At 41.7% G+C, this 21987-nt stretch overlaps 1 protein-coding gene across 1 annotated transcript in view; it reads left to right on the top strand.

Annotated features, from left to right (window-relative positions):
* Window positions 1–2084: 2084 nt before the first annotated feature.
* Window positions 2085–21987, top strand: part of LOC117272474 (neurocan core protein-like) — a 63814-nt gene continuing 43911 nt past the window's right edge. Inside the window, exons 1-2 of the mRNA XM_033651418.2 lie at window positions 2085–2452; window positions 17630–17709. Coding sequence (XP_033507309.2) covers window positions 17637–17709 — 73 coding nt within the window. The 5' untranslated portion in view covers window positions 2085–2452; window positions 17630–17636. The remainder of the gene's footprint in view (window positions 2453–17629; window positions 17710–21987) is intronic.

Below are 21987 nucleotides of genomic sequence, written 5' to 3' on the forward strand. Positions count from 1 at the left end.
GAGTTTTGGGGTATTCCACATGAAAATTCTGAGCATCAAATACTTAATTTCCAGAGCTGGCTACCAATGTTGTTACTCATTGATATTTAGTTGAATTTAGGTTGTGACATCAGGTGTATATAATTCAGTGTCACATCATCTAATGCCAATGACACATGGCAGATGATGTTTCGTCCAACATCCAATCCAACGTCTTCCAGACATCTCAAACAGCAACCTCAAGGGCTGAAAAATGAAGCCAAAGCAGAAGTGCCCAAACCTACAGTTCTACAAATGGCCTCTTGAGGCTGGCTCCAGAAGCAAATCAATCCCCATGGACCCCAGCTCGTCAAATACTGCCCCTTCGTCAGTGGACATACCCCTCCTGTGTCTGTTTCTGTTACATGGATTGTGTCTTTTCAAAATACACCTCTATTTTTACAGGAAATGTAGTTTCTGCTTGTTACATGCATAAAGGCTTTTTCAAAATAAACTTACAGTGTAGGTGAAACACTTCGTTTTTTGGATAGTTTCAGGTGTATGCAACAAAAGCAGGTGGTAAGGTTAAGCAAAACATAATGGTTTGGCTTAAAATTCACATGTAAACCAAACAGTGGGTTCCTGGGTGAAAGTCCCGAGTGTGTTTGACCCATGTGTCTCCCCTTCCCTTGGTTGCTGCCCATTGCATTTAAAATTGACGCACTGTATATCATACTGCCTCAAAAGATGCCTCTCTGTGTCAGTTTCTGACAGCAAGATCACTGACAAAGTGGCAGTATTTGATGAGTAAGGAGGGGGAACAGGCTGTCACAACAGTCTATGTGTCGGACCCACCCCTCACTTCTCCACAGCTCCACCCTCTCGTCCACATATGGTCACTTCTGGCTCCAGAAACCAAGATGGTGAAGGTCAAAGTGCTGAGCTTGAGGCTTCAGAACAGGAGTCCACAAACCAATGGGTGATTTCTCGGTAGCTATGGACATTATTTTATACAATCTATGGTATCATGCCAACATCAACTTGATGTAGAGTAACAAAATTTAGTCATAAGGTTTGGAGAATAAAACCCAACCTCTGCTAAAGATCATAATGTTAACATCCACTCAACGTGAAATTCTAATGCCGTAAGACACAGTCCAACATTTTTTTGACGACATATTGCAGGCTGTTCGGACGTTTTCCAATGTAAAGTAATGCACCAAAATTCATACATATCCCATGTAATGATGAGCCAGTAATTTGAATAAAGAAGGAAGTGGTCCCAGTTAAGGGGTAGGTTTGCATGGTACACAGGACTTTCCCCAGGAGATTGATGTTTGGAACTGTGTGAACTTTGAGTCATTTTAAGGTACGTTCTCAACACGTTTCTTTACCTAAACCTAACCACAGTAGCTTTACTTACCCAAACCTGACCTCTGTAACTTTACGTTAATTATTTAATTCTATGTTAAGGACTTAACATCATTTGTGGGGCGTTAATTCGTAAGATATCATTCAAAATGTTGTGTGTACATTTTCATAGGATATCGTACCATTGAATTGCTGTATGTGGATGTGTTTGTACCGGTGCCAGCTGGGTCCTGCATTCTGGCAAATTTTTAAGCAAATTGATGCTTTGTCTGTATCAATTTATGGTGGGAATATCTTTTATTTTGCTAAAATAAAAGTCATCTGCTACTTTCATGTTTTATTGGGAGGGGCAACTGTCTAAATATTGAGGGGAACGTGTCCCCTGCATCCCCCCAAAAAATCTACACCTATGAATACACAAGTTGTGTTGCCTCATGTGAGGCTGTGACATGAGGATATGGGGGGTTTAGCTGATGGTCAGACTGTCATTGTAAGCTCATGGGTAAATTTGAATTAAATTCACAGACACCGGATCAACCTTTGAGGTTTATGTAGGAATCGGATTATGGTCACATATAAAGTGCACCCCCCTTCTCTCTCTCTGTCTCCCTCGCTCGCTCTCTCTGACACCCCCCACCCTCCCTCTCCCACCCACACCACCACCCTCTGTTTCCCCCTCTTTGAATGGGGGCGCTGGAGCCGTCTGCCTGTCACCGCTTGCCTCTTTGTTCAAACTGATCTTGCTTCTCTCCCTCAGCGTTGCTGCTGGCGAGGAGGGGGACGGACGGAGGCAGCACCTTGCTGTGTGTGTGTGTGTGTGAATGTGTGTGTGCATCCATTCCGATCTATCAATGTGCGAGGATGAACGGCGCATAGTGCTGCTGCTCAGCGAGGAGAGGATAGCGTTGGAGAGGGAGTGAAAAGTCCAAGACGTGGAGCGCTTGTGCACACACTCACCCCGGTCGCTTCTGTCTCTGCAAAGTGCTGTTTCACCCTTGTTTCGTCGTTTTGCCGTCTCTGCACCCTGTGGGGGCTTTGGAGAGCACCTGCACTGAGGCGCAAAGCTCACATTCCTGAGGATTGCACCACTGAGACACGTCTGGTTTTTGTCAGGAAAAAAAAGGTAAGAGTGAAAAGCACGGGAATGATTTGCTTCGCATGCACGCTTTATGAAATCAATCATTTGGTCAGTGTGTGATATCTCAAGTCACCGGGTCGCAGGAGGCGCCTGAGACCGCTCAGCTGCTGGAAGAGGATTTAAAGTGGTTTCATTGCTTGGATAGAATATAAAAACGCACTTTCACAAACACAGCTTGAAAATTATGGAAATTGTAGAGTTCCCTTCACATCGCCCATCCATGCATTAATTCTATGCATATGCAATAACTACTTCCTGTGGACCAATCAGCGCCTCTCCTCTGGCACGATCACAGACGCACACAAATCGCACCCGTTTGGGATATCTTTAATTATTTACAGGTCAAAGCTTTTAATATTGGTCTATATTTACGAGCCATGTAGAGGCATGCATAAATCATCAACTCACCAAGTAACCTTGTTAGCGTGCCCTTTACACGATTTCCTCTCAGGAGATGTCTTCATAGGAACTTTGGTTTACATGCACGTATACATCTTTTAAATCTTCCTGCCTAAAGAAATCAAAGGGGGAGGATGCCTTCTGCTGAGTGATGCAATTGTGGAAGCAGATCTGAACACTTGAACAGGTGTTTGCCAAACGTATTATGTAAATCAGAGTCCATTGGTGAACAAACAACATGTGTTGAACAACTGCCAAATTCACATCTTATATTGGTCCACCTCCAGAGCTGACACCCAGGCGTGACATCAAAGATTGTGTTATGTATAGAAACTGGATTATCAGTGATCACACAGTGTTTTATCTTTGCACTAAAGTCTTTTTTGCCTTGTAAACTAACTCTGCTGTGGTCCTGAAAAAAGAAAATGGCACCAAAGGCGACCAAATAATGCAAAAATGAGTGATTGCCTGCTGCCAAGCAGGTGAATGGATCCCTGGAAGTCTTGTATTTATGACTGCCTGCTCTGTAAACAAGCGCTGGCATGTACAAATCACAGAGAAGGAGGAGAACAGTTTGGGTCACCTTGACAAATGAGCTGTATTGTCTGAGAATATGAGAGCCCCTGCAGCCCAATAAAGCCCATTCTGTTTCTATTCACCGGCTCCAAGTCTTTTCTTCTTTGGCCTTGTTAGAGCGTCCACCACCAGCTGTGTGTCAGTGCCACAAAGCAGGATGTGGTTAACCAGGAAACGCCACGCTATAGACAAGCCCGAGCTGAGGAGATGTATGTGTGCGAGAGATAACGGAGAAGTAGTGCCTGTGGGATGAGAAGAGAAGAGGAGAATAGTGAGGAATGAGGCTAAGAGACCCAGCTGAAAGTTTACAGCATGCATTTTTCATTCTGTCCGGATGTGTGCAAGTGTGTAGCCTGTTTGAAAGGGCATCCATGAGCCCCGGCACGCATACAGTAGAGTTGTGTGTATGTAGATGACTGCACTCACACGAGCAGAGGGATCAGAGAGCGGTGTTGAGGGGAAATAAAAGGTTTGACTAAAATAGACGAGCTCAGTTCGGCTGCCTTGCTGTCTGTTGCTGCACACTTTGCACTCAATCAGCCTCAGTGTTGTTTATCATGTCTGGGCTCTGAGACGTCTGCAATTCCAGGAGTCACTTTGCTTCGGTGGAAGATGGAAAAAAGAGTAATGTATGAAGCTTTCAGGTGGATGAAATACTGTAGAAGTGGAATGATGAGACGATTTATCGATAAGGTGATCGACAGAGAAAGAACTGGGACTTTTTGAAGTCATTCAGCATCAATTTCTGGTGGAAACGCCAAAATAAAAGCCCTGTGCTACTCTCATGTTTTTCTTTGGGGGGGGGGGGGGGGGGTGGGGGAGGGCTGGGGCAAATATTCATGTTCTAAATGTTGAGGGGGACATGTCCCTTGTGTCCCACCTGAAATCTATGCCTATATTTGATAGCAAACAGATGGTTTTGGGAGGTTTGCTTCATCAAATTAAGTAATGTGATGAGGTTTCTCATAATTTTTTAGGATTCATTTCAACACTGGGGCAGAGGGATACATGAAAATGGGGGTTTGAGGTCCTACCCCGGGAAATTCTGGGGGTCAAACACTTTATTTCTCGCATTCTGGTGAATTTTTATGCATCAATTTATGGAGAAAATGTTATTTTGTCAAAATAAAAGCCCTTGCTACGGTCATGTTTTTATTGGGGGGGGACAAACACACTTTCCAAATACTGAGGGGTACATGTCCCCTGTGTTCCCCTCGAAAACTACCCCTTTTTTGATAGCAAACTGATTATGTTTTGGATTTGCTTGAACAAATCCAGCAATTTGATAATGTTTTTCCACAATTTTCTTGCGTTGTATTCACCAAACCAGACAAATGAGCAGCAGCAACTGCTTTGATGTCAATAATTTCAGTTATTTTTCAAGCAAAAAAGGCAAACATTTGCTGGTAGCTGCAAATATGATGATTTGCTGCTTTTTTTAATCACTGAAAATTGAATGGCTTTGTGCTTTGGACTGTTGGTCCAACAAGATTTTTCACAATTTTCTGACATTTTATAGACTTCGACTGAGAAAATCATCTGCAGAATAACTGGTAATGAAAATAACACTAAAGTAGTGTAATTTTTCAGAAAAAAAGAAATAAAGGAGTTTATCCCTGCTGGTTTTAAGTGGGCTGTTTTGTCACAAATCTTGCCGGGGGTGTATTTTCAGTAGAAGCTAAAGGTAAATCACAGTCAGGGTTTGATATTATTCTCTATGGTATGTAAGTGCCCACTCTAATATGTCACTTGGGTGATTGTGGGGTCTGTTCCCCTCTAATACAGTGCTAATAGCTAACAGAATAGTGCTATAAAAATGCAAATCAGCAGCAGCGCTCGTTCATAGTGACGATCAAAATAAGCTTCATCTCTGAGTCAGCCACAGGCTTGTTGGTTGTGCTGTCCTGAAAATGTGTTGACTGTGTTTGGCTCAGAATGGGTTGTACAATGCAGCAAATGTATGAGACTTCTTTGTTGCAGCAGTAATTCAGGAACAGCAGATCCGACCAGACTGTGAACTAAAGTGGGGATTTTATGCTCTCTTTGAACTTTGTGGTGCGTTTACAGGCAGGAGGGGAATAGACTTTAGACTAACAATGACTTCACAGCGACTAGAGCTAAAACTGTCCACCTTTTCAGCACTGGACAGCTCCCAAATCTCAGAGTCCAACAGTCTGACCAAAAACATTTGTGAAATAGAAAAAGAGCAGTGAGTAGTTGTGTTTTGAGCTGCGGGATGGAATAACGTCTCCCTCTCTCCCTGGAAAATTGAAATCCAAGTGAGTCCCCAGCCGCCAAAACCCAAAAGGGATTGGACAAACCAATCCATCAATCAACTCTAGTCTTTAGCCTGGGAGGGACTTAAGCAGCCCACCAGGCCAATCGTTACAAGCGTAGATGAGACCACAGCTGAACGGCTCACCCACACAAAGAGAAAGGTCCCTCTCTTTGTCTTTGGCCAGAGGCTCTCCTCTAAGGTAATGACTGGTGGAAGACAAATGTTTGGCTTTGCAGCACGTCTCTGAGGCAGCACCAAAGTTTTATCCGCCTCTGCAACAGAGATTAGAATGATTAGTCACTTTCAAAGAGGTAGTTAAGAGTCATCGCAGTTACTTTTTGATATATTTTTTCCTAATGTCACACTGTTTGAAAGACTCAGCGCTTCTTTCTTGTTATTGTTACACGCTGATGTGAGGAGGAGGAGATAGCTTCTGGCGCTGGAGATAAATACCTGAAGGACAGAGCTCTGTGTTTTTCATCTTTCCTCACCTTGTTGATATTCCACAGCTCATCGTTAAAGATGAGGAATCTTTGCATGAAGTCCCTCCACCACGTCCGTGTTTGTGTCTATGATTCATTTCACTTCCGACCACCTTTCCCTGTGGATGAAAATGTGGTTGGTATCCTGGTTATGGAAGCCTTTATGATCCAGTGTGTGGAGCCATTTACTAATATACTCAAGATGATGGCTGCGTCTCATGCACCTGATCCTTTATTGACTTTGTTACCGAGAGCTAACCTCAGAACCTTCACCTTTGACCTCTGGTGCTTCCCAGACACAGCTGGTGTAGAGGTTACTTAAACAGTCCCTACCTACATATATTTGATCTTTGACCCTAAAATCATTATCCCCGTCAATATTGCTATTTACTTAAACAAACATCTACATAACGGTCACAGGGTTCATCATAAAGAGCCTTAATTTCAAATTTGACTTATGATTAAAACAGCATTTGATCACTGTCCAGTAAATACTGTCAAGCATCAACCAAATTTAACAACAGCCTCCCAGACGCAGGTGCAGCATGCAACGTGGGTTTGTTTTGCTATTCCCTTGTTTACAGAGTGGGCGTGCAGCAGGCAAACCCAGTGATGCTAATGGTCGCCTGTCCTCATCTACAGTGACACAGACACTCAAGCCAGCATTTTAAAGACAGGCTATCTTTAACTTTAACTCTTTACATGGTTTTCATGTGTTGACGCACGTTATTGGCTGTGTTATTATTTTAATATTTATGCAAACAAAACATGCATAGTGCTGCTAATTTGTGGTTTTTATTTGAAACTTGGTGAAATGAGTTCACATTTTAACAATACCGTGCTGATACAGATAACCATGACTGAGCCAAGCCTTCTTTGAGAATCTTCCAAATTAGCTATATTTCTCTAACCTCTGGAAGATAAGCAATGAACTGCTGTGGACACCATGTTAGTTCAGATCCAAAAGTCACACAATAACACAAACTAATTGGTTGAGGCAGCAGCAGACCAGCAACTCCCTCATTCTGCCTTGTAATATTACTGTTTTTGTCAAAGGAGTGGCTTTGAAGAGAGCAATTGACCCCATCCCTTCGCGATTGTCCGACAAGCTGTCGGAGTAAGCATGGAGCCCACACTGTAACTAACTGCACTCCCTGAAGAAATACTATCATATTTTGAAAAATGAAAGAGTGATTCCAGAGAGAAGCAGACAGAGGGGTCTACAGTCTGTGTTTGAAGGATATATCCAGGATGTCAAACTGACTCAGCAGCAACAACAGGTTAAAAAGACAAAGATAGTTAGAAGCCAAAGCCCAACTATAGGCTACAGATCACAGTGTAAAAGTGAACCACCACATCACTGCTGATCGCCACACAAGACAATTAATATAAAGGGAAACTTTGCTGATATTGAACCAGCTGTGTGGCATCGCAGTGTGTGCAGATGAACAGTGTTTGGCTTCACCCCCATGCTGCTGCCAGCACCTGGACCTCTGCTGTCGGACGTGCAGGGATCTTTGGGGGACGTCAAACAACGTTCATCTGCACACACTGTGATGTCACACAGCTGGTTGAACATCAGCTAAGTTTCCCTGCTTCCCTTCACTGATTCCTGTACAGCAGGGTCGGTCTTTTTCTCACTGTAATAATCATTAAAAAGCAAAAGCAGCATGTGTATACATTCAGTAGGCTATATCTTCAGTAGCTAGCTAGCTAACCCTACACTTTTCAGGGTCTGATTTTGGTTTTGGAACAGGGAAGAAATGTATATCTTTCTCCAACCTCTCCAGGTAGCGAGTATCATTAATACACGACATGCCCCAGGCACAACATTTAGCTCCAAATCCACAAAACCAGCCTGAAAATGAAGGAAATCTGAAACGATTGCATTAGAGTCAATGGAGCACAGTGTGTTGTTGTTGGACCCTGGTCTGAGCCGGCCTGATGCTACGTTATGATTGGCCAGTCTGCGTCCAGGGGAAATTTAAGACATAATTTAGACATAATACCTTGTACAATCTCACTTCAGAAAATCCAAACTGAGCAGTTCAGTCATTATTTATCAGTGATCGTCGCTCTAACCTGGGTCACTGCTTTTTGCTAACAGCTGAGTGGTATCCATTTGAAAAACCTGGAGAAGAACGCAGATGGACCCACTGTTTATTAATTTAGTACCAGCAAGTTTGTTTGTTTTTTGTATCAATATTTACTTTTCATCAGTTTATTTATCCCCACAAAAAATGGCCCAACGTAGAATCTTCAGAATAGAATCACCTCAAGGACATATTCTTGACAATTTTACACACAAACAAATCAGCTTGATTTTCCTCTGTCTTCCTTTAAGTACAATAAGAAAAAAAAAACCTCTGTTCCAGTAAAAGGTTCACTGGTAACAAATCAATTGATATGGGTGTGATTTGATCCTTTTTGATGCATTACAGAAAAGAGTGATCATTGATTCCACCGAGGTCGCTGTCTGGTTCTCCCTGGTTTCTATTTCCTCTAAAAGCTGCTACAATACTCCATCCTCACATATTTATATGCACACTTATAAATAGAGTGGCTCCCTCATATGTTAATCAAATGCATTCAAATTGATTTTTTTGGTCCGACTCACAGTTGGATAACATACACAGTATCCTACACTTTTTGCACATGCACACACAACAAAAACAGACGTAGCCCGGTGCCAGAGAATGAATGTGAGTGTGGCTGAGAATGAAAAGGTGGAGGGAGAAAATGAACATATCTGAGATCATCTGCTGCAGGTCTGTTGAGTGTCGCTCTGCAGCAGCATAACAGCTCTACAGGAAGCTCGGTAACAGATGGATGTTATAAGAGCTGTCAGTCTCTCACAGGTATGCACAAATTGGTGATACATGCATTAAACATTACATCAGTTTATTTCCTCCTGGGCCGCTGTTCAACACTGAATAATTAACGCAAAGAACAGAAAAGTTGTAACTACCTACTTAGAGTCACTACAAGTCTCTTTTTTCACTCGACTTGTCTGTTGAGGATCCTTCAGAGGGATCTAAATTGCCTCCTCTCTGCGCTTTACTGCACACACATATAGCCAAATCTTAACTTGGCCTCTCCTAAGCGAGCCGGTTTAAATAACCTCTGTCTCCATGCCCAGTGAGATCAATGGTGTCAGTGTGAGAGGAAGGAGTGTGTAATCTTGAATCGGAGGGACCAGCTTTCCAGAGTCCTCTCTCCATCGGAAGCCAAGGCCAGAGCTGCATGAGTCATTAGTTGCTTTGAGTGTGATTAGTCACCACACAGGCACACCGAACACAATCGGTGTCTGTGTGTGTGTTCGTGTGTGTGTGTGTGAGAGAGTGCACGATGCATGAAGGGAGCAGGAAGTGAATACCTGATTCATCTCAGCACTTTCCTCTCAGAGCGTTCCTTTTTCTGTTTTTAATTTCTTCAGCAATTAATGATCATGCACTCTGGTTTAATGTCTCTTTTATGGCACCAAATCACCACTGCAACACACCACCACTGTAATTTCTTCTGTCTTTACAGTACATTAAAGAAAATCGTGTCTGCGTAAGAGCACAGAAGTTCAAATTTCGGCCACAAATCCATTCAAGTTGCAGCATTTTTGCAAACAGCAAATTAAGAAGAATTATGGAGCTCTTCTGAAGAGCTTTCATCATGGTAGTGTAGTATTATTACAACAGTGATAAAATGACCTTCCTTTCATTTCTCTTCCTTCATCTTCTTCCTCTCCCAGCTCACCACTTTGTCTGTCACTCATCCGGAGCTGTTATTCTGCGGTTCATGCCGCTGCTCTCTGGAGGTAATAGTTTTGTGAGACATGATTAAAGAAAAAGCGATGGCGAGAAATCACCTTCTCCTGTCAGGCCCCTGGAGGGGGATACAAGACTGACAGTCTGACTCCTTACTGTAAAACTGGCTCTGTTTCTGTCCTGTAGTCTAATAATACAGATTTATCTGAAGTCCTCAGCCTCTCCTCTTATTACGTTTTATTTTTAGACATTTATTCTGTTGCTTCCTCTTGTCATCATGCTGTTGACCAAGAAAGGTTTTGGAACTTCCTGTAAAGATACGAAAGAAACTCTTGGATTTTTCCTCCATCGGAAATTCGTTTTCCCATGGGGCAAAGAGAGCTCAGACTCTTTTCTGGTGGGTAGAGAACAATATTCTTTATTCTTTTTTTTATTGTAAAAAAGGAAAATATTGCATATAAACAAAATCTTGAGAGTTTCAGCCTTTCCAAAACCAAAAACACAAGAGTGCAAGCTTACTTACTCCTTTGTAGAGTGGTAGTCTGCCGTGACAGAGCGTAACCTCCAAAGCTAACTGCAATTATAGTCAGTAGCTAACTCCAGTACCCTTAAAGTGATACTGATACTAATACAGTGCTTCATGCAACACCCATATTTTGAATGGAGGGGCGTGTAGTATAGCTATACTTTAAAACATTTTGGTGGCCTCTCAGCACGCTGACTTACCAACTCTGTCAATGCACTGAGACTGACTTTACCACACTACAGACTGTATGGGTTGAAGGTGCTGCTGTGGGAGTCTTAGCTCCACGCTGGGACAGTTATGAGAGTCTGCTGGGCTGCAAACACACAGTGACAGGCCTACTTTTAGCATCACACAGCTAATGTTACTTAATGGTTATTTAATGGTTTTAACAACAGAGTTGAGCTGTTTTGTGTTGCTGTGGGTTTGTTGGGACTGTTTATCGGCTCAGTGTTGGATTTTAGCGCTAATGCAATGTCAGCTGGTGTTACACGGGCAGATTCCCCGGGAGGAGAGCATCTCTGGAGAACGCCTCCAGAGCTGGCAGCAACAGAAAGTTTGCTGATCCGAGTCAGGATGGTGTGGGATCAAACCCCTGATGCAATGCAAGTATTGTTTGACTGGAGATGTTTCAATGCTACTTGGTAGGGAGTTATTTCAGCAGATACCTTAAAGGTATTGAGTACAGATACCCAGACCTAGGTGGAAGTTATGTTCCAAAAAGTCATGTTCATGACTGACGCCTTTACTGTCAGAATTTAGGCTAATGTTAGCAGCTCTGTCTTGCTTTTGTAGAATTTGGTTTGGGGGGTTTTGCAGGAAGGTCTGAGGGAGTTTTTCCTCAAATTTGGCACAAAATTCCTGTTGGACTCAAGAATAAATTTGTCCATAACTCAAGAATTCCTCCACTAAATATGACAAAACTTCACACAAATGTCTGATAAAATATAAAGATGACATGATGACATTTTATATCCAAAAGGTCAAAGGTCAACTTCACTGTGACATCATAATATTCTGCAAAAACACTTCTCTGACCATACTCAACGTCATATCTCAGGAACAGATGGGGAGGCATTTGGCCTTGTGTCAGTTGGTGACACATGATTGGTTTGTGGAGGCATACAACCACAAGGAGGTCATTATAGTTATGTATAATACTGGGGCTAACCTGCTCTACCCTGCAAGAACAATGCCATTCCTTTATTTGTTATCTACATGGATTATCAGCTCATGAGGATGCTGACTTTTTGCCAGGAACGTAGCATTTTCATGCCAAACAACTGCTTTTGCAGCATGGATGTATTAGTAGGGGATGCTGAATACTAGGGGGGTAACGATCCATTGATCTGCACTGATGTATCGATTCAATGATCAGCGATCCAATATCATTACTGCAAAGTAAAAACATCGATCTATATCATCTTTAGGATACGCTTTTATTGTGAAAGTCTGCGTCACAGTCAACCAGTGGCAGGCAGATGGCAAGCAGCCAAGAGAAAGACGATGAGGATGAAGTTATTTACTCAGGAATAAATCAGCTGTGTGGAAATATTTTGGATTTTGGAAAAAATACAGGCAACAGACAAGGCACATGCCGTATGTAAACAATGGGTATGCGGCCCACTAAATATGCGCAGCAGTGTTTCTTCCACTGGCTCTGCCCACGAGTTCCCACTTGGCCCATAAACTTAACATTCTGATGATGTTACAGATTTTTAAATTCGCTTTTCTTTGCTTGAGGAATGTTTTACAAATAGAAATGGATCAAAAATTCATGATAGAAAGAGTCAAGTCAGACAATTTAAGGTGCCCTTTTAACAGTTTTATAGACATCTCTTTTACAGTGGTGGTCTATGGGGGAAATGCTTTGTTTTTGCTACAATGCCATGAATGGCCACTGGCACAAGTTAGAAGCAAGGCTGAGCGGCGTTCCTGTGGGTCTGTGTGTACTATAATGTGTGCATACTGCAGTCATCACATGCAAACAGTAAAAACGGAAAAATTAAGAAGTCAGCTGGAGAACACAACTCATGGATTTAGCTGTAAAGTTAGCTTTTAAAACAGGAGCAAAATCTACACTTAGATCTGAGAAGTCTACTTCTGTCTGCAATCCAGGCCTCATTGTATAAAACATTACTTACCCGCGTTACATGAGATTTGTTTACTTGACTTCAACAGATGAGATGCCAGCTGCCAGTGTGTGTTTGTGTTGGCTTGTGTGTTTTAATACATGTAGCCGTTTTGTTTGTGTACATGCTGTGTGCACATAATGCAGAAGGTGAGATTCAGTGACCTACCTTGTGAATTGGCTGGGGTTTGATGTAGAGCTTTATAGTAGCTGTACCATTACAGCGGCATGTGTGTGTGTCATGAATCAACATGGGACCCAACCTGGCCTGATTAAGTAAACCTTTGCAGTCTGTGAACACACTCACACAATTCAGTGTAGCATGATGGAGGCATTGTAAGCATAAAGCTGTCGTGCTGTGCTCACAAACACAATTTATCCTAGAACCACAGCAGCAGCTGACATGATGTGTTCCATACTTTTCACGTTGTTTTTTTCTTTAAGCATTTTTCCCACCAATTGAAGGAGATTTGGGTCGAGGGGCCCGTCTTCTCTCCTGCGTCATGATGAACATGAGGCCAGTTGGTCTCCTGCTTCAACAGATTGACAGCTCAGTGCTGAGCTGTGATGTAGGTCTGCCAGCGTCGTCTGTTAGCTCTCTTTGGATCTCTGTCACTCCGCTCGTCGGCTCTTACAATGAGCTGAGAATGCGTCCTATTCAGACAACATCGTGAAAATGTGTCGGATGGACATCCACATTGAAGTCCACTGAAGCATTTTAGAGACTTCTGGCTCTTTTCTCCTGAAGACACAGCTGTGCCTGTGAAAGTGAAGAGGGGCGATTTAGAGGGAGGCGTTCACGACATCTGATGTCTCCTCCTTAACAAAAGGTGGTGCTGGTTAGTATGCGGCTGGTGTGATTGGATGGTTAGTGCACTGTATGTCGTAAATCCCCTCTGGTAAAACTTTGAAAGGCGGCTGTCTATAGGCACACAGCGTTGTATGTTGTATAGCATCCATAGAGATGTCCATAGGCTGAACTCTGTATTCTGTTGCTGTGGATAGTGGCTGCTGGGCCCCTGCCAGTCCCAGGCCCTCCATAACAACACTCTCTAACACTCTCCGCTTACAAGACTGGGCAAACTTCTCGGTGTCATGACCCTCTCCAAGCCTTTAGAAATCTCTTGTCACCCACCCAGCTAGCTCAACCAATGGTTCAGGCCTTCAACATGCAAAGAGTCCAACGGCTCGACCCCAATCTGTCACAGCCCATCACAAGGTCCTAACCCACCTTCAGAGATGGCATGCCTCAAAGTGTGTGGCACAGCGGGGTCCAACCCGCACCAGAACCCCCTTTTTCCAACAGTCCAGACACCAACTTCTTCTTTGCCTATCACTGAAAATCACTCAACAAATTGTTGTTTAATGACAGTATAGTTTGCCCGAGTGCTTAACTTATCTGAGAGGAATGTTTCTCGTTGCCTCACACACTCCAGTTTTATACGGTGGAAGGTTTTACTGAGCTTTCACATGGTCGGAGAAGAGAGCGACCATTATTCCTGTTATTTATAAAGGGTTGAACTGGTGTTGCATAATCTTCTTTCTAAGCATCAAGGATGCTGGGGCCATGAGTTGCCGTTACCTTGGTGAATGCAAAGAGGTCTTTTGCTTTCCTGGATAAATTATTTACTTTATGTAACTGAAATCCAAACAGGTTGGACTAATTTCTGCTCACACTATTTTAAATCCTTCAAATGATCTGTTGTAAGCCCCTGTTGGTAATGCCTGTGTAGTCAGGAAGGTATAAAGAACCAATATTTTGAGTTATTTGTGTTGCCCCTAAAACCAGCATTATAAAACAAAGCATGTTGTCTTCAAACAGCATACTTTTCTCTTCGTCTTCATTTCAGACCAGTGCGGGGCAATAAAGCTCCTTCTCAGGCGTCTCTCCATTGAGCTGAGAAGCTTCGGGCCCCAAGCCAAATCCTCTGGCAAAGTCAGCAGCTCATTTCTGATGTGTGGTAGGATTTCCTCTATGTTGTGCAGTAGGAATGCACCAGAATCACTTTTTCACTGCAGTGTACTAAAAGTTAATCTAATCTTTTAGTCTGGAGTGGTTGTCATGAGATTCAATCATGTCTCTTGATTAGATGTGTCACTCTGTGTATGGTTTAACATCAGGTCTGACCTAACAATGTCTGATGGCCAGTTTTGAGACCAGGATGACGATATTGGTATTAGTAAACAGCATCAGCAGCTCAGGTGGCAGAGAGGGTGAAAAATGTAAACGGCCAGGGACAAAGGCATCGGCTAAATGGAAAGCAGAGCTTGAATACAAGCCAGTGAACTGTGTCTGGGCCTTTAAATGCCCTTACAGATGCAATATTGTTTATTTCTTATTACATTATAACACCAATAAATAAAATGGACATGATACATTATCCATCCCTGTCTGTGATAGGCTACTGTGTGCATGCTGTGCTACTAAATCACCTCATTTGCCTGAGACTGGCTTTTCAAGGATTCAATGTTCAAGGCCATTTTGGTGTATTTTATTTTATAGGTGTGGCCACAATGCAATAACTCACAATAAATGAGAGAAAAACAAAGTATGAGTCATTTGCTTATTCAAAAACCTTGTGAAGGTCAGCGTTAGTTTTTGTGTTGTTGAGATTTCATACTGCTGCGTGAACACCTGTAGATGCCGACTGCCTCAGCTTGTGAGAGCTGCTTTCATGGTAGACAGCTCTTCAAGATGACTGACATGTGTTGGCGTGTGTGTGAGTGAACATCACCAACAGAGTTAGAAGAGAATGGGGCTTTGGATTTGAGTTGGTTTAATTAGTTCTGAAAGGGTTTTTGCAAACCAGACAGCTGTGGAGAGTTTTTTTCCAGCACACACAGGAACAAGCTGCCCTTCATCTGTTGAAACACGAAAACCACTGAAACGGTTTCACCTGGCAGGAAAACTGAATTAATTTATATCATACTTTTGCTTAAAGCGCTTTCCAATTTGCCTCTCATTCCAGCCTGTTCTCATTCAGAAATCGTTATATACCGCCACTTTGACAGTGATTTTGGAGTCAGACACCTGCCGCAAAAAGCCACCTTTCGCAGCAGAATGATACACGGCCAGGCGGCATCAGTATGTAACGTGGCTGGACGTAACCTTTTGTGTTGTTAAGATACATCGCCGGACAGCACCTGTTGTGATGGTATGATACACCATTCGACGGCATCAGGTTAAAATGCTGGCTATAATGACGTAATAAAGGGAGCTGGAAAGTCCCTATAGGGTGGGCAGGAGGGGTGGTTGATGGGTCCAACAAAAACAGGGCTTATATCCGGGAGCCTGAAGTTTGCTTCCTAAATGCCAAACTAAGATGTTTTTTTCTAAACCTAACCATGTGCTTTTGTTGATGTCCCGGTGTTGGTAACGCATCCTGGAATGTCAACAGCAGATGCAGCAGGATACCTAGGGGGTAATATGTAGACATGAAAAGCCACTGACTAAACAACAATACAGCATGTGGCAATTTGGGATGAGAATGTGTTGCTCATTCACAATTTTGGTCTTCCAGAAATATGTGAAATGGCCCCAATATGTGCTGGACTAAAATTATGTGCCTGCATCACGGAATCAATGCCAATATAAAGTCAGTTAGGATCCTTTGTCGTGGTGGACATACATATTCCCTGGTTCAATGTCATGCAATAGGTGGTGGTTACTGTTATAACCAAATAAGTAATATAAAGAGCAAGAAAATCTGCCTAGTGGTGGATGGGTCAAACAAGAACAGGACTTTTACCCAGGAGATTGCTGTTCGTGTCCCATGTGGGTGTTAACACTGACTTCTTTTAACTTTACATATGTATGTCATTTACAAACGTAGTAACATTGCAACATTGTACATGATATACTTACACCACTTTATGTCATACTTAACATTCCATATCTAACAAACGTAGCTTGTTTTAACCGAAAACACAATATGTTTCTAACCCCAGCCAAGTTTTTTTTTGCCTAAACCCATTGTGCCATCACCACATACATTTAACATGTTACATGCCACCACCACATAAGGTTGTGTTAAGAGATCGTGGTCATTTCACGTATTTCTGTGAGATAACGTTGACTCACACACCAATGGCAGCAAACTAACATGCAAGGTGAATGAAATGAAATTGTACCTTTAAAGGGCAGAAATTATTTAAATATTTACAGACAATATTAGTTACATCAAATTCAGGACATAACATATCCTTAAACTACAATTTGTATGCTATGTTATGATAGTGCACATACAGCGGTTTGTATGATATTTAACTTATTAGTGCCCCAGAAATGGCATCGCATTTTACATAAAGTTACGTATTTAACATAAAGTTACGTTGGTTTGGTTTAGGTAAAGAGCGACATATATGGTGACGATGTACCTTAAAATAAGTCAAAGTTCACTTGGTTTCACACTGGACACGAGCATCGGTCTCCTTGGGGAAAGTCCTGTGTTTGTTTGACCATCCACCACCCCAGCCTTTGCTCTTTATACTACCTTCTTTACTTCCATCAGTGCCCTGTTCACATGATCACAGCCTTCCTGATTACGTGGATTATGTACTGTATAAATTACTGGCTCATGATTAAATGTTATATATATGAATTCTCCTGCATTACCTTTTGCAAGTATACATACGAACAGTGCATGAGAACAGCCTGCAGGTCAATTCCGGCACACAAACAAACACAATGTTTGATTTTGTCTTCAAGGTCAAAGCACGTTAACAATTAGGGTGACAACACTTGATGGGGATACATTCAGAATTTATCATCTTATTGTACGACTATGGATGAATAAATGTTTATTGTGATAATAGTGCACGTTTGAGAAGATCAAATAGCTACAACTAAACTGAAAGATAAAAATAGTTACAGAACATAAAAAACATGAACTGTATTGTCGAGAAGTGTCTGGGGCACTGTGTGTAAAGTACTGGTATTTGTTTTATTCATGTATATAAAACTTTATTATGAGTTTCATCCTCTTCTGGTTTCTCTCCCTCCTCTCTCTCTGCAGGCCCAGGATGGCGCTCACTCTGTCTGCAGCTGGGCGACAGATCCTCTTTGCTCTGATGCTGCTGCTCTATTTAGGCTCGGGTAAGTTGTCTGTCTCCTACAGTGCCTCCACTCTTTGTTTCTGCTGCATCTCCAGGTGCTGTGGAAATTAACCAGCAGCTTCTGATCTAAAGAAAAAATAGCAAGAAATAATACCAGCACATAAGGAGGCTCAGGAAAAAGAAAGAAGGTAGGAGCAGCTGGACCAGGATAAAGGGAAAAAAACAGTTTCTAAATACATTTTTCTATAGACATGAATACACAAGACAGGTCTGTACTAATTTGAATGTTGTTAAGTGAGAGCTGACATGCTGAGGATGTTTGCAGACATGCTCGGTGGGACTGAGCTGGAACACCTCCAAACCCATTTATGCAAGTTTAGTCGACCATCTGTTCCATTACAACTATGCATAAAATTCACAATTATGGAACAAAAAGACAAAACATCTCAGAGCTGCAGGTCTCTGGTGGATAGTATCGCAGGTTTGAGGCCCCACATGCAGCCTGCTGACTGCCTGTAGTAAAGATAAGTTTCTCTCCTTAATTACTTTTCTTGCAATTGGCATGCATGACGGTAGCTGGTCAGCCTGGATTTTCATTAAAAGGAGAAACTGCATCAGTCATTTGCAAAATTAAAACATTACCTTACAAGTCATTACGCTCTGACAGCAGGAAGTTATTACTCAACGTTCAATCATGTCTTTGTCTGTGTTTGTTGCACAATCCAGCATACAGTAGTAAACAAATGGATCTACTTATACTACTAAAATACAATTTAAGATTGGAACCTGCAAGTACTGGACAGCAAGTCTATGTTTTAAGTTGTTGTAAAAGCTGTTAAAGCATCTATATTTGAGTCAGTAATTTGTAGGTTTATCCTTACAAAGTTGACAGTTGACAGTACAGTGTCAGGTTAATGGTAGATACTGTTTATCCATCTCTGGTGCACAACATGTTCAGCCTGCTAAAGAACAAGTGGAATTTGAAGCTGTTTGTTTTGGATATAAACCTTTTTTTGACCTTGACATTACTGTTAATGATGATATCTCGACTGTGTATTTCATGACTTTATAAGTTGATATAAATCACCTGAATGATTTCAGTAAACCTTAAAATGTTGCATAGTGGATTGTGGGACACAAAATACTGCAAGAGATACAACACACCAGTTGTGTAAGGTTGCATCTCTTGAAGTTGGAGGAACCTCTGAAACGGGATCGTATTATCAGCCTGACGATGTACGTATTTCTTCTTGAAGGTGTTGTTTCACATTCTTGCAGCAGCCCAGTTGCCAAAATAAAATGCTGGCATTGTACATATCTGCAAACCATCGATGTGTTACATTACATTTCATACGTATGATATAGTTCAGATTACATATATGAAGTGAGTTTCTGACCAGGAGGAGTGGGGGATGGTGGATGATGTGACACCCTAAGTGAGATGGCTGCCAAGCAACAGACAGCAGCAGACCGTTGTATGAGACCAGTAAAAGCGGGTGTTTTTTAACAACAGTTAGGGATATAAATCACAAATCGGGTTTTTTAATGACAGCCTGGGACATGTCCTGCTGTGTTTGAAGCAACAAGAGTGGCTTTTTTAACAACAGTTCAGGACATGGCCACCGATTTTTATTAGCACCAAAACCATTTATTTTAACAACAGTTTGGGACATGTCAGGCAGGGCGGTTGTGCTTGGGCAAACCCATCACCATCATTTCTCTGATTTTGCTACAAAAGAAAAAAAACACATGATATACTTGTATATGTATGTGTGTGTGTGTGTGTGTGTGTGCTTCATAAGTAGTAACTAGGGCGCACTAGGGCCCATCATAATAGCATGCACTGGGACCCATCCTAACTACCTTACGCCACTGCTGCCGTGTTTGTAGCCAAAAAAACCTGGTGTTTTTTTTTTTAAGTCAAAATATTATCGTGCTTAAACCTAACCACACATTAACCACAGCACTGTCGCAACATAAAATTAATGTGAAGTGAAGTTTTAACATATTCACTTGTACAAAAATGTACAAATTAAACATTTCTGTGGTTTGCAGAAATGTACAATGCCAACATTTATACATGCGATTGGTTGCTCGCAGAAAGTACGATGAATATGAAATGACTACTAGTTAGCTTAGCTTAACATAAAGACTGGAAACGGGGTGTACTCTAAACTAAAGGTCGACTTGGCTTTTTCTAGAGCTTTGAACCAAATAACATGTGGAACACTATTGTTTACTTCACGTGAGAATGAAATACTTGTTTTACCTGCTTTCAACAACTTGGCAACTGAGCAAACTGCTAAGGAAGACTGTGAGATGAAGTTAAAAGCTCTAGGAAAAGCTTGTAAGAAGACCTTTAGTTCAGATTTTTATCAAATGATGGATTCCAAAGTCAAAAGTGAACATTTATGGTCAGCATTTGAAATACATATCAGTATTTAATTTGTTGCTGTGGTGTTAGTGTGTTCTTATTTTGTTTGTGAGCAACATAATTTAGCATGAAATGATCAAATTCAGTTAGTCTGCACCATCAGTTCAGTTTAAGAAGCACTGATATTGGCCTTGAAAGCCCTCTTGCAGTGCACCTCACTGGACAGCTCACTGAACTCTCCAAGAGGGCTGACAGGAATAAGAGACGGCATCTGTTATTGATAGAGAGTGTCCTTTCATGTCACTTCCAGCTCCATCTTCCTCTTTATAGGCTGTTTTCTTTTGTCCCATCTGTCACCACCATGCTACAGGCTGCACTTGTCATCCAAAGTCTCTTAATTTCCTCCATTCAGTTTCTTATACTCCTTCCTTTCCTCCATCTTCATCTCTGGATTTTCCTCTCTTTTACTCTCCATCACGCTTTCGTTCCTGCTCTCTGTCTCCTTCAGGCTCTCATGCTTTTCCCTGGTAGCTGTGATTCTGTGATTACATCTGATTTGGGGGGAAGGCAGCGGAGGCGTTCTTCAGCACAGAGAGATGCTCTCAGGGGGTTCAGCTTGTGAAAGCCGTCCAATCTAAATGCAGATGGAAATATCTTTTGGGGATTCAATTCTACCTTGTGCAATATTCCAAATAAGGCTTTTTGTTGTTTGTTTTGTTTTTTGTTGTTGTTATTGTTTTTTACACAGGTTCTCTTGTTCTGCTCGTATCAGTTTTCTACAAACTGGTGCATTTGACTAATGTTGAGAATTTGAATGAAGAGGACCAGACAAGAAAACAATGCAAAAATCCTTGAGCAAATTTGCTTTAAGCTTATTAAAGCTTTGTAATTATGTTTTCTGCCTTATTGTTGTTATGTTGCCAGGGACCGTTGCGCCCCACAGTCCATGTTACTTTTAGATTTTGTGAGCAGAAACAGCTCATTAACTTATCGTGGATTGTTAACGAGTATATAGTAGTTTGTTTTTGATCATTTTTCAACAAAGAAATTTAACTCAAGGTCATTTAACCAGCGGTTTCTGCAGATTTCAACCCCATCTCGCAGCCTTCATTAGTGGATGGAGTATGCTCAGTTGTCATGGTGATAGCCAAGTTGTCATTATGATATGCAAATAAATTACATTTTAAGGAAATCAACTTTGATGGTTGGAAAAGTCTTCTTATGTGTAAGAGAAATACAATGTCAGCTTGCTACTAAATAAAGTATGCTAAAATAAAATAAAATAAAGTGAATTAAAATAAAATAAAATAATCATTCTTGGTATGTTACAGCAGGTGCACGGAGGATAAAGCAACAAAACGGCAGGAATGTTTTTGTCTGTATAGGTGACACTGTTGTCATGGTTACATTGAACCTGTATGTCATGGCAACCAGACAGAGTTGCTGATATCAATCTGCAGCACCATGGACCTAACTCTCCCGTTGACATTGGATTTACATTGATGCTTCCCTCTGCGTGAAATAACTCAGAATTAATTAGTCTGAGTGACAGTCAGAGTCATTTGTGTGAACACAGAGAGAGTAGGTTAGAGATTAAAAGAAATAATTAATTGAAGCCTGTGAGCTGCTGTGGTCACTTGTGTGCGTGTTTCTACTCGTGTGTGTGTATCTAATTGTGTGTGAGTGGCTGGGATCCCGATAATGGGTCAGCATTATGTTCTTTTGCTGTAATGATAAAACCGGTTCCTTGTTCTTGTGTGGAAACATGAGTGTGAAATTGCTAATGAATCCCTGAGGTCTTGTTACTGTAGCAGACACCTTGGTTAGAAGCTACAGTACAGCCTACACTTTCTACAGTATATATATCTCCTCTACTACGTAGTGGAGAGTACTGTACAGGATTTAATCAAACAGTGGACTTATTACAGGGTGCAGTGATGACGT

Source organism: Epinephelus lanceolatus, chromosome 12, assembly GCF_041903045.1.
Source record: "Epinephelus lanceolatus isolate andai-2023 chromosome 12, ASM4190304v1, whole genome shotgun sequence".
NCBI lineage: Eukaryota > Metazoa > Chordata > Actinopteri > Perciformes > Serranidae > Epinephelus > Epinephelus lanceolatus.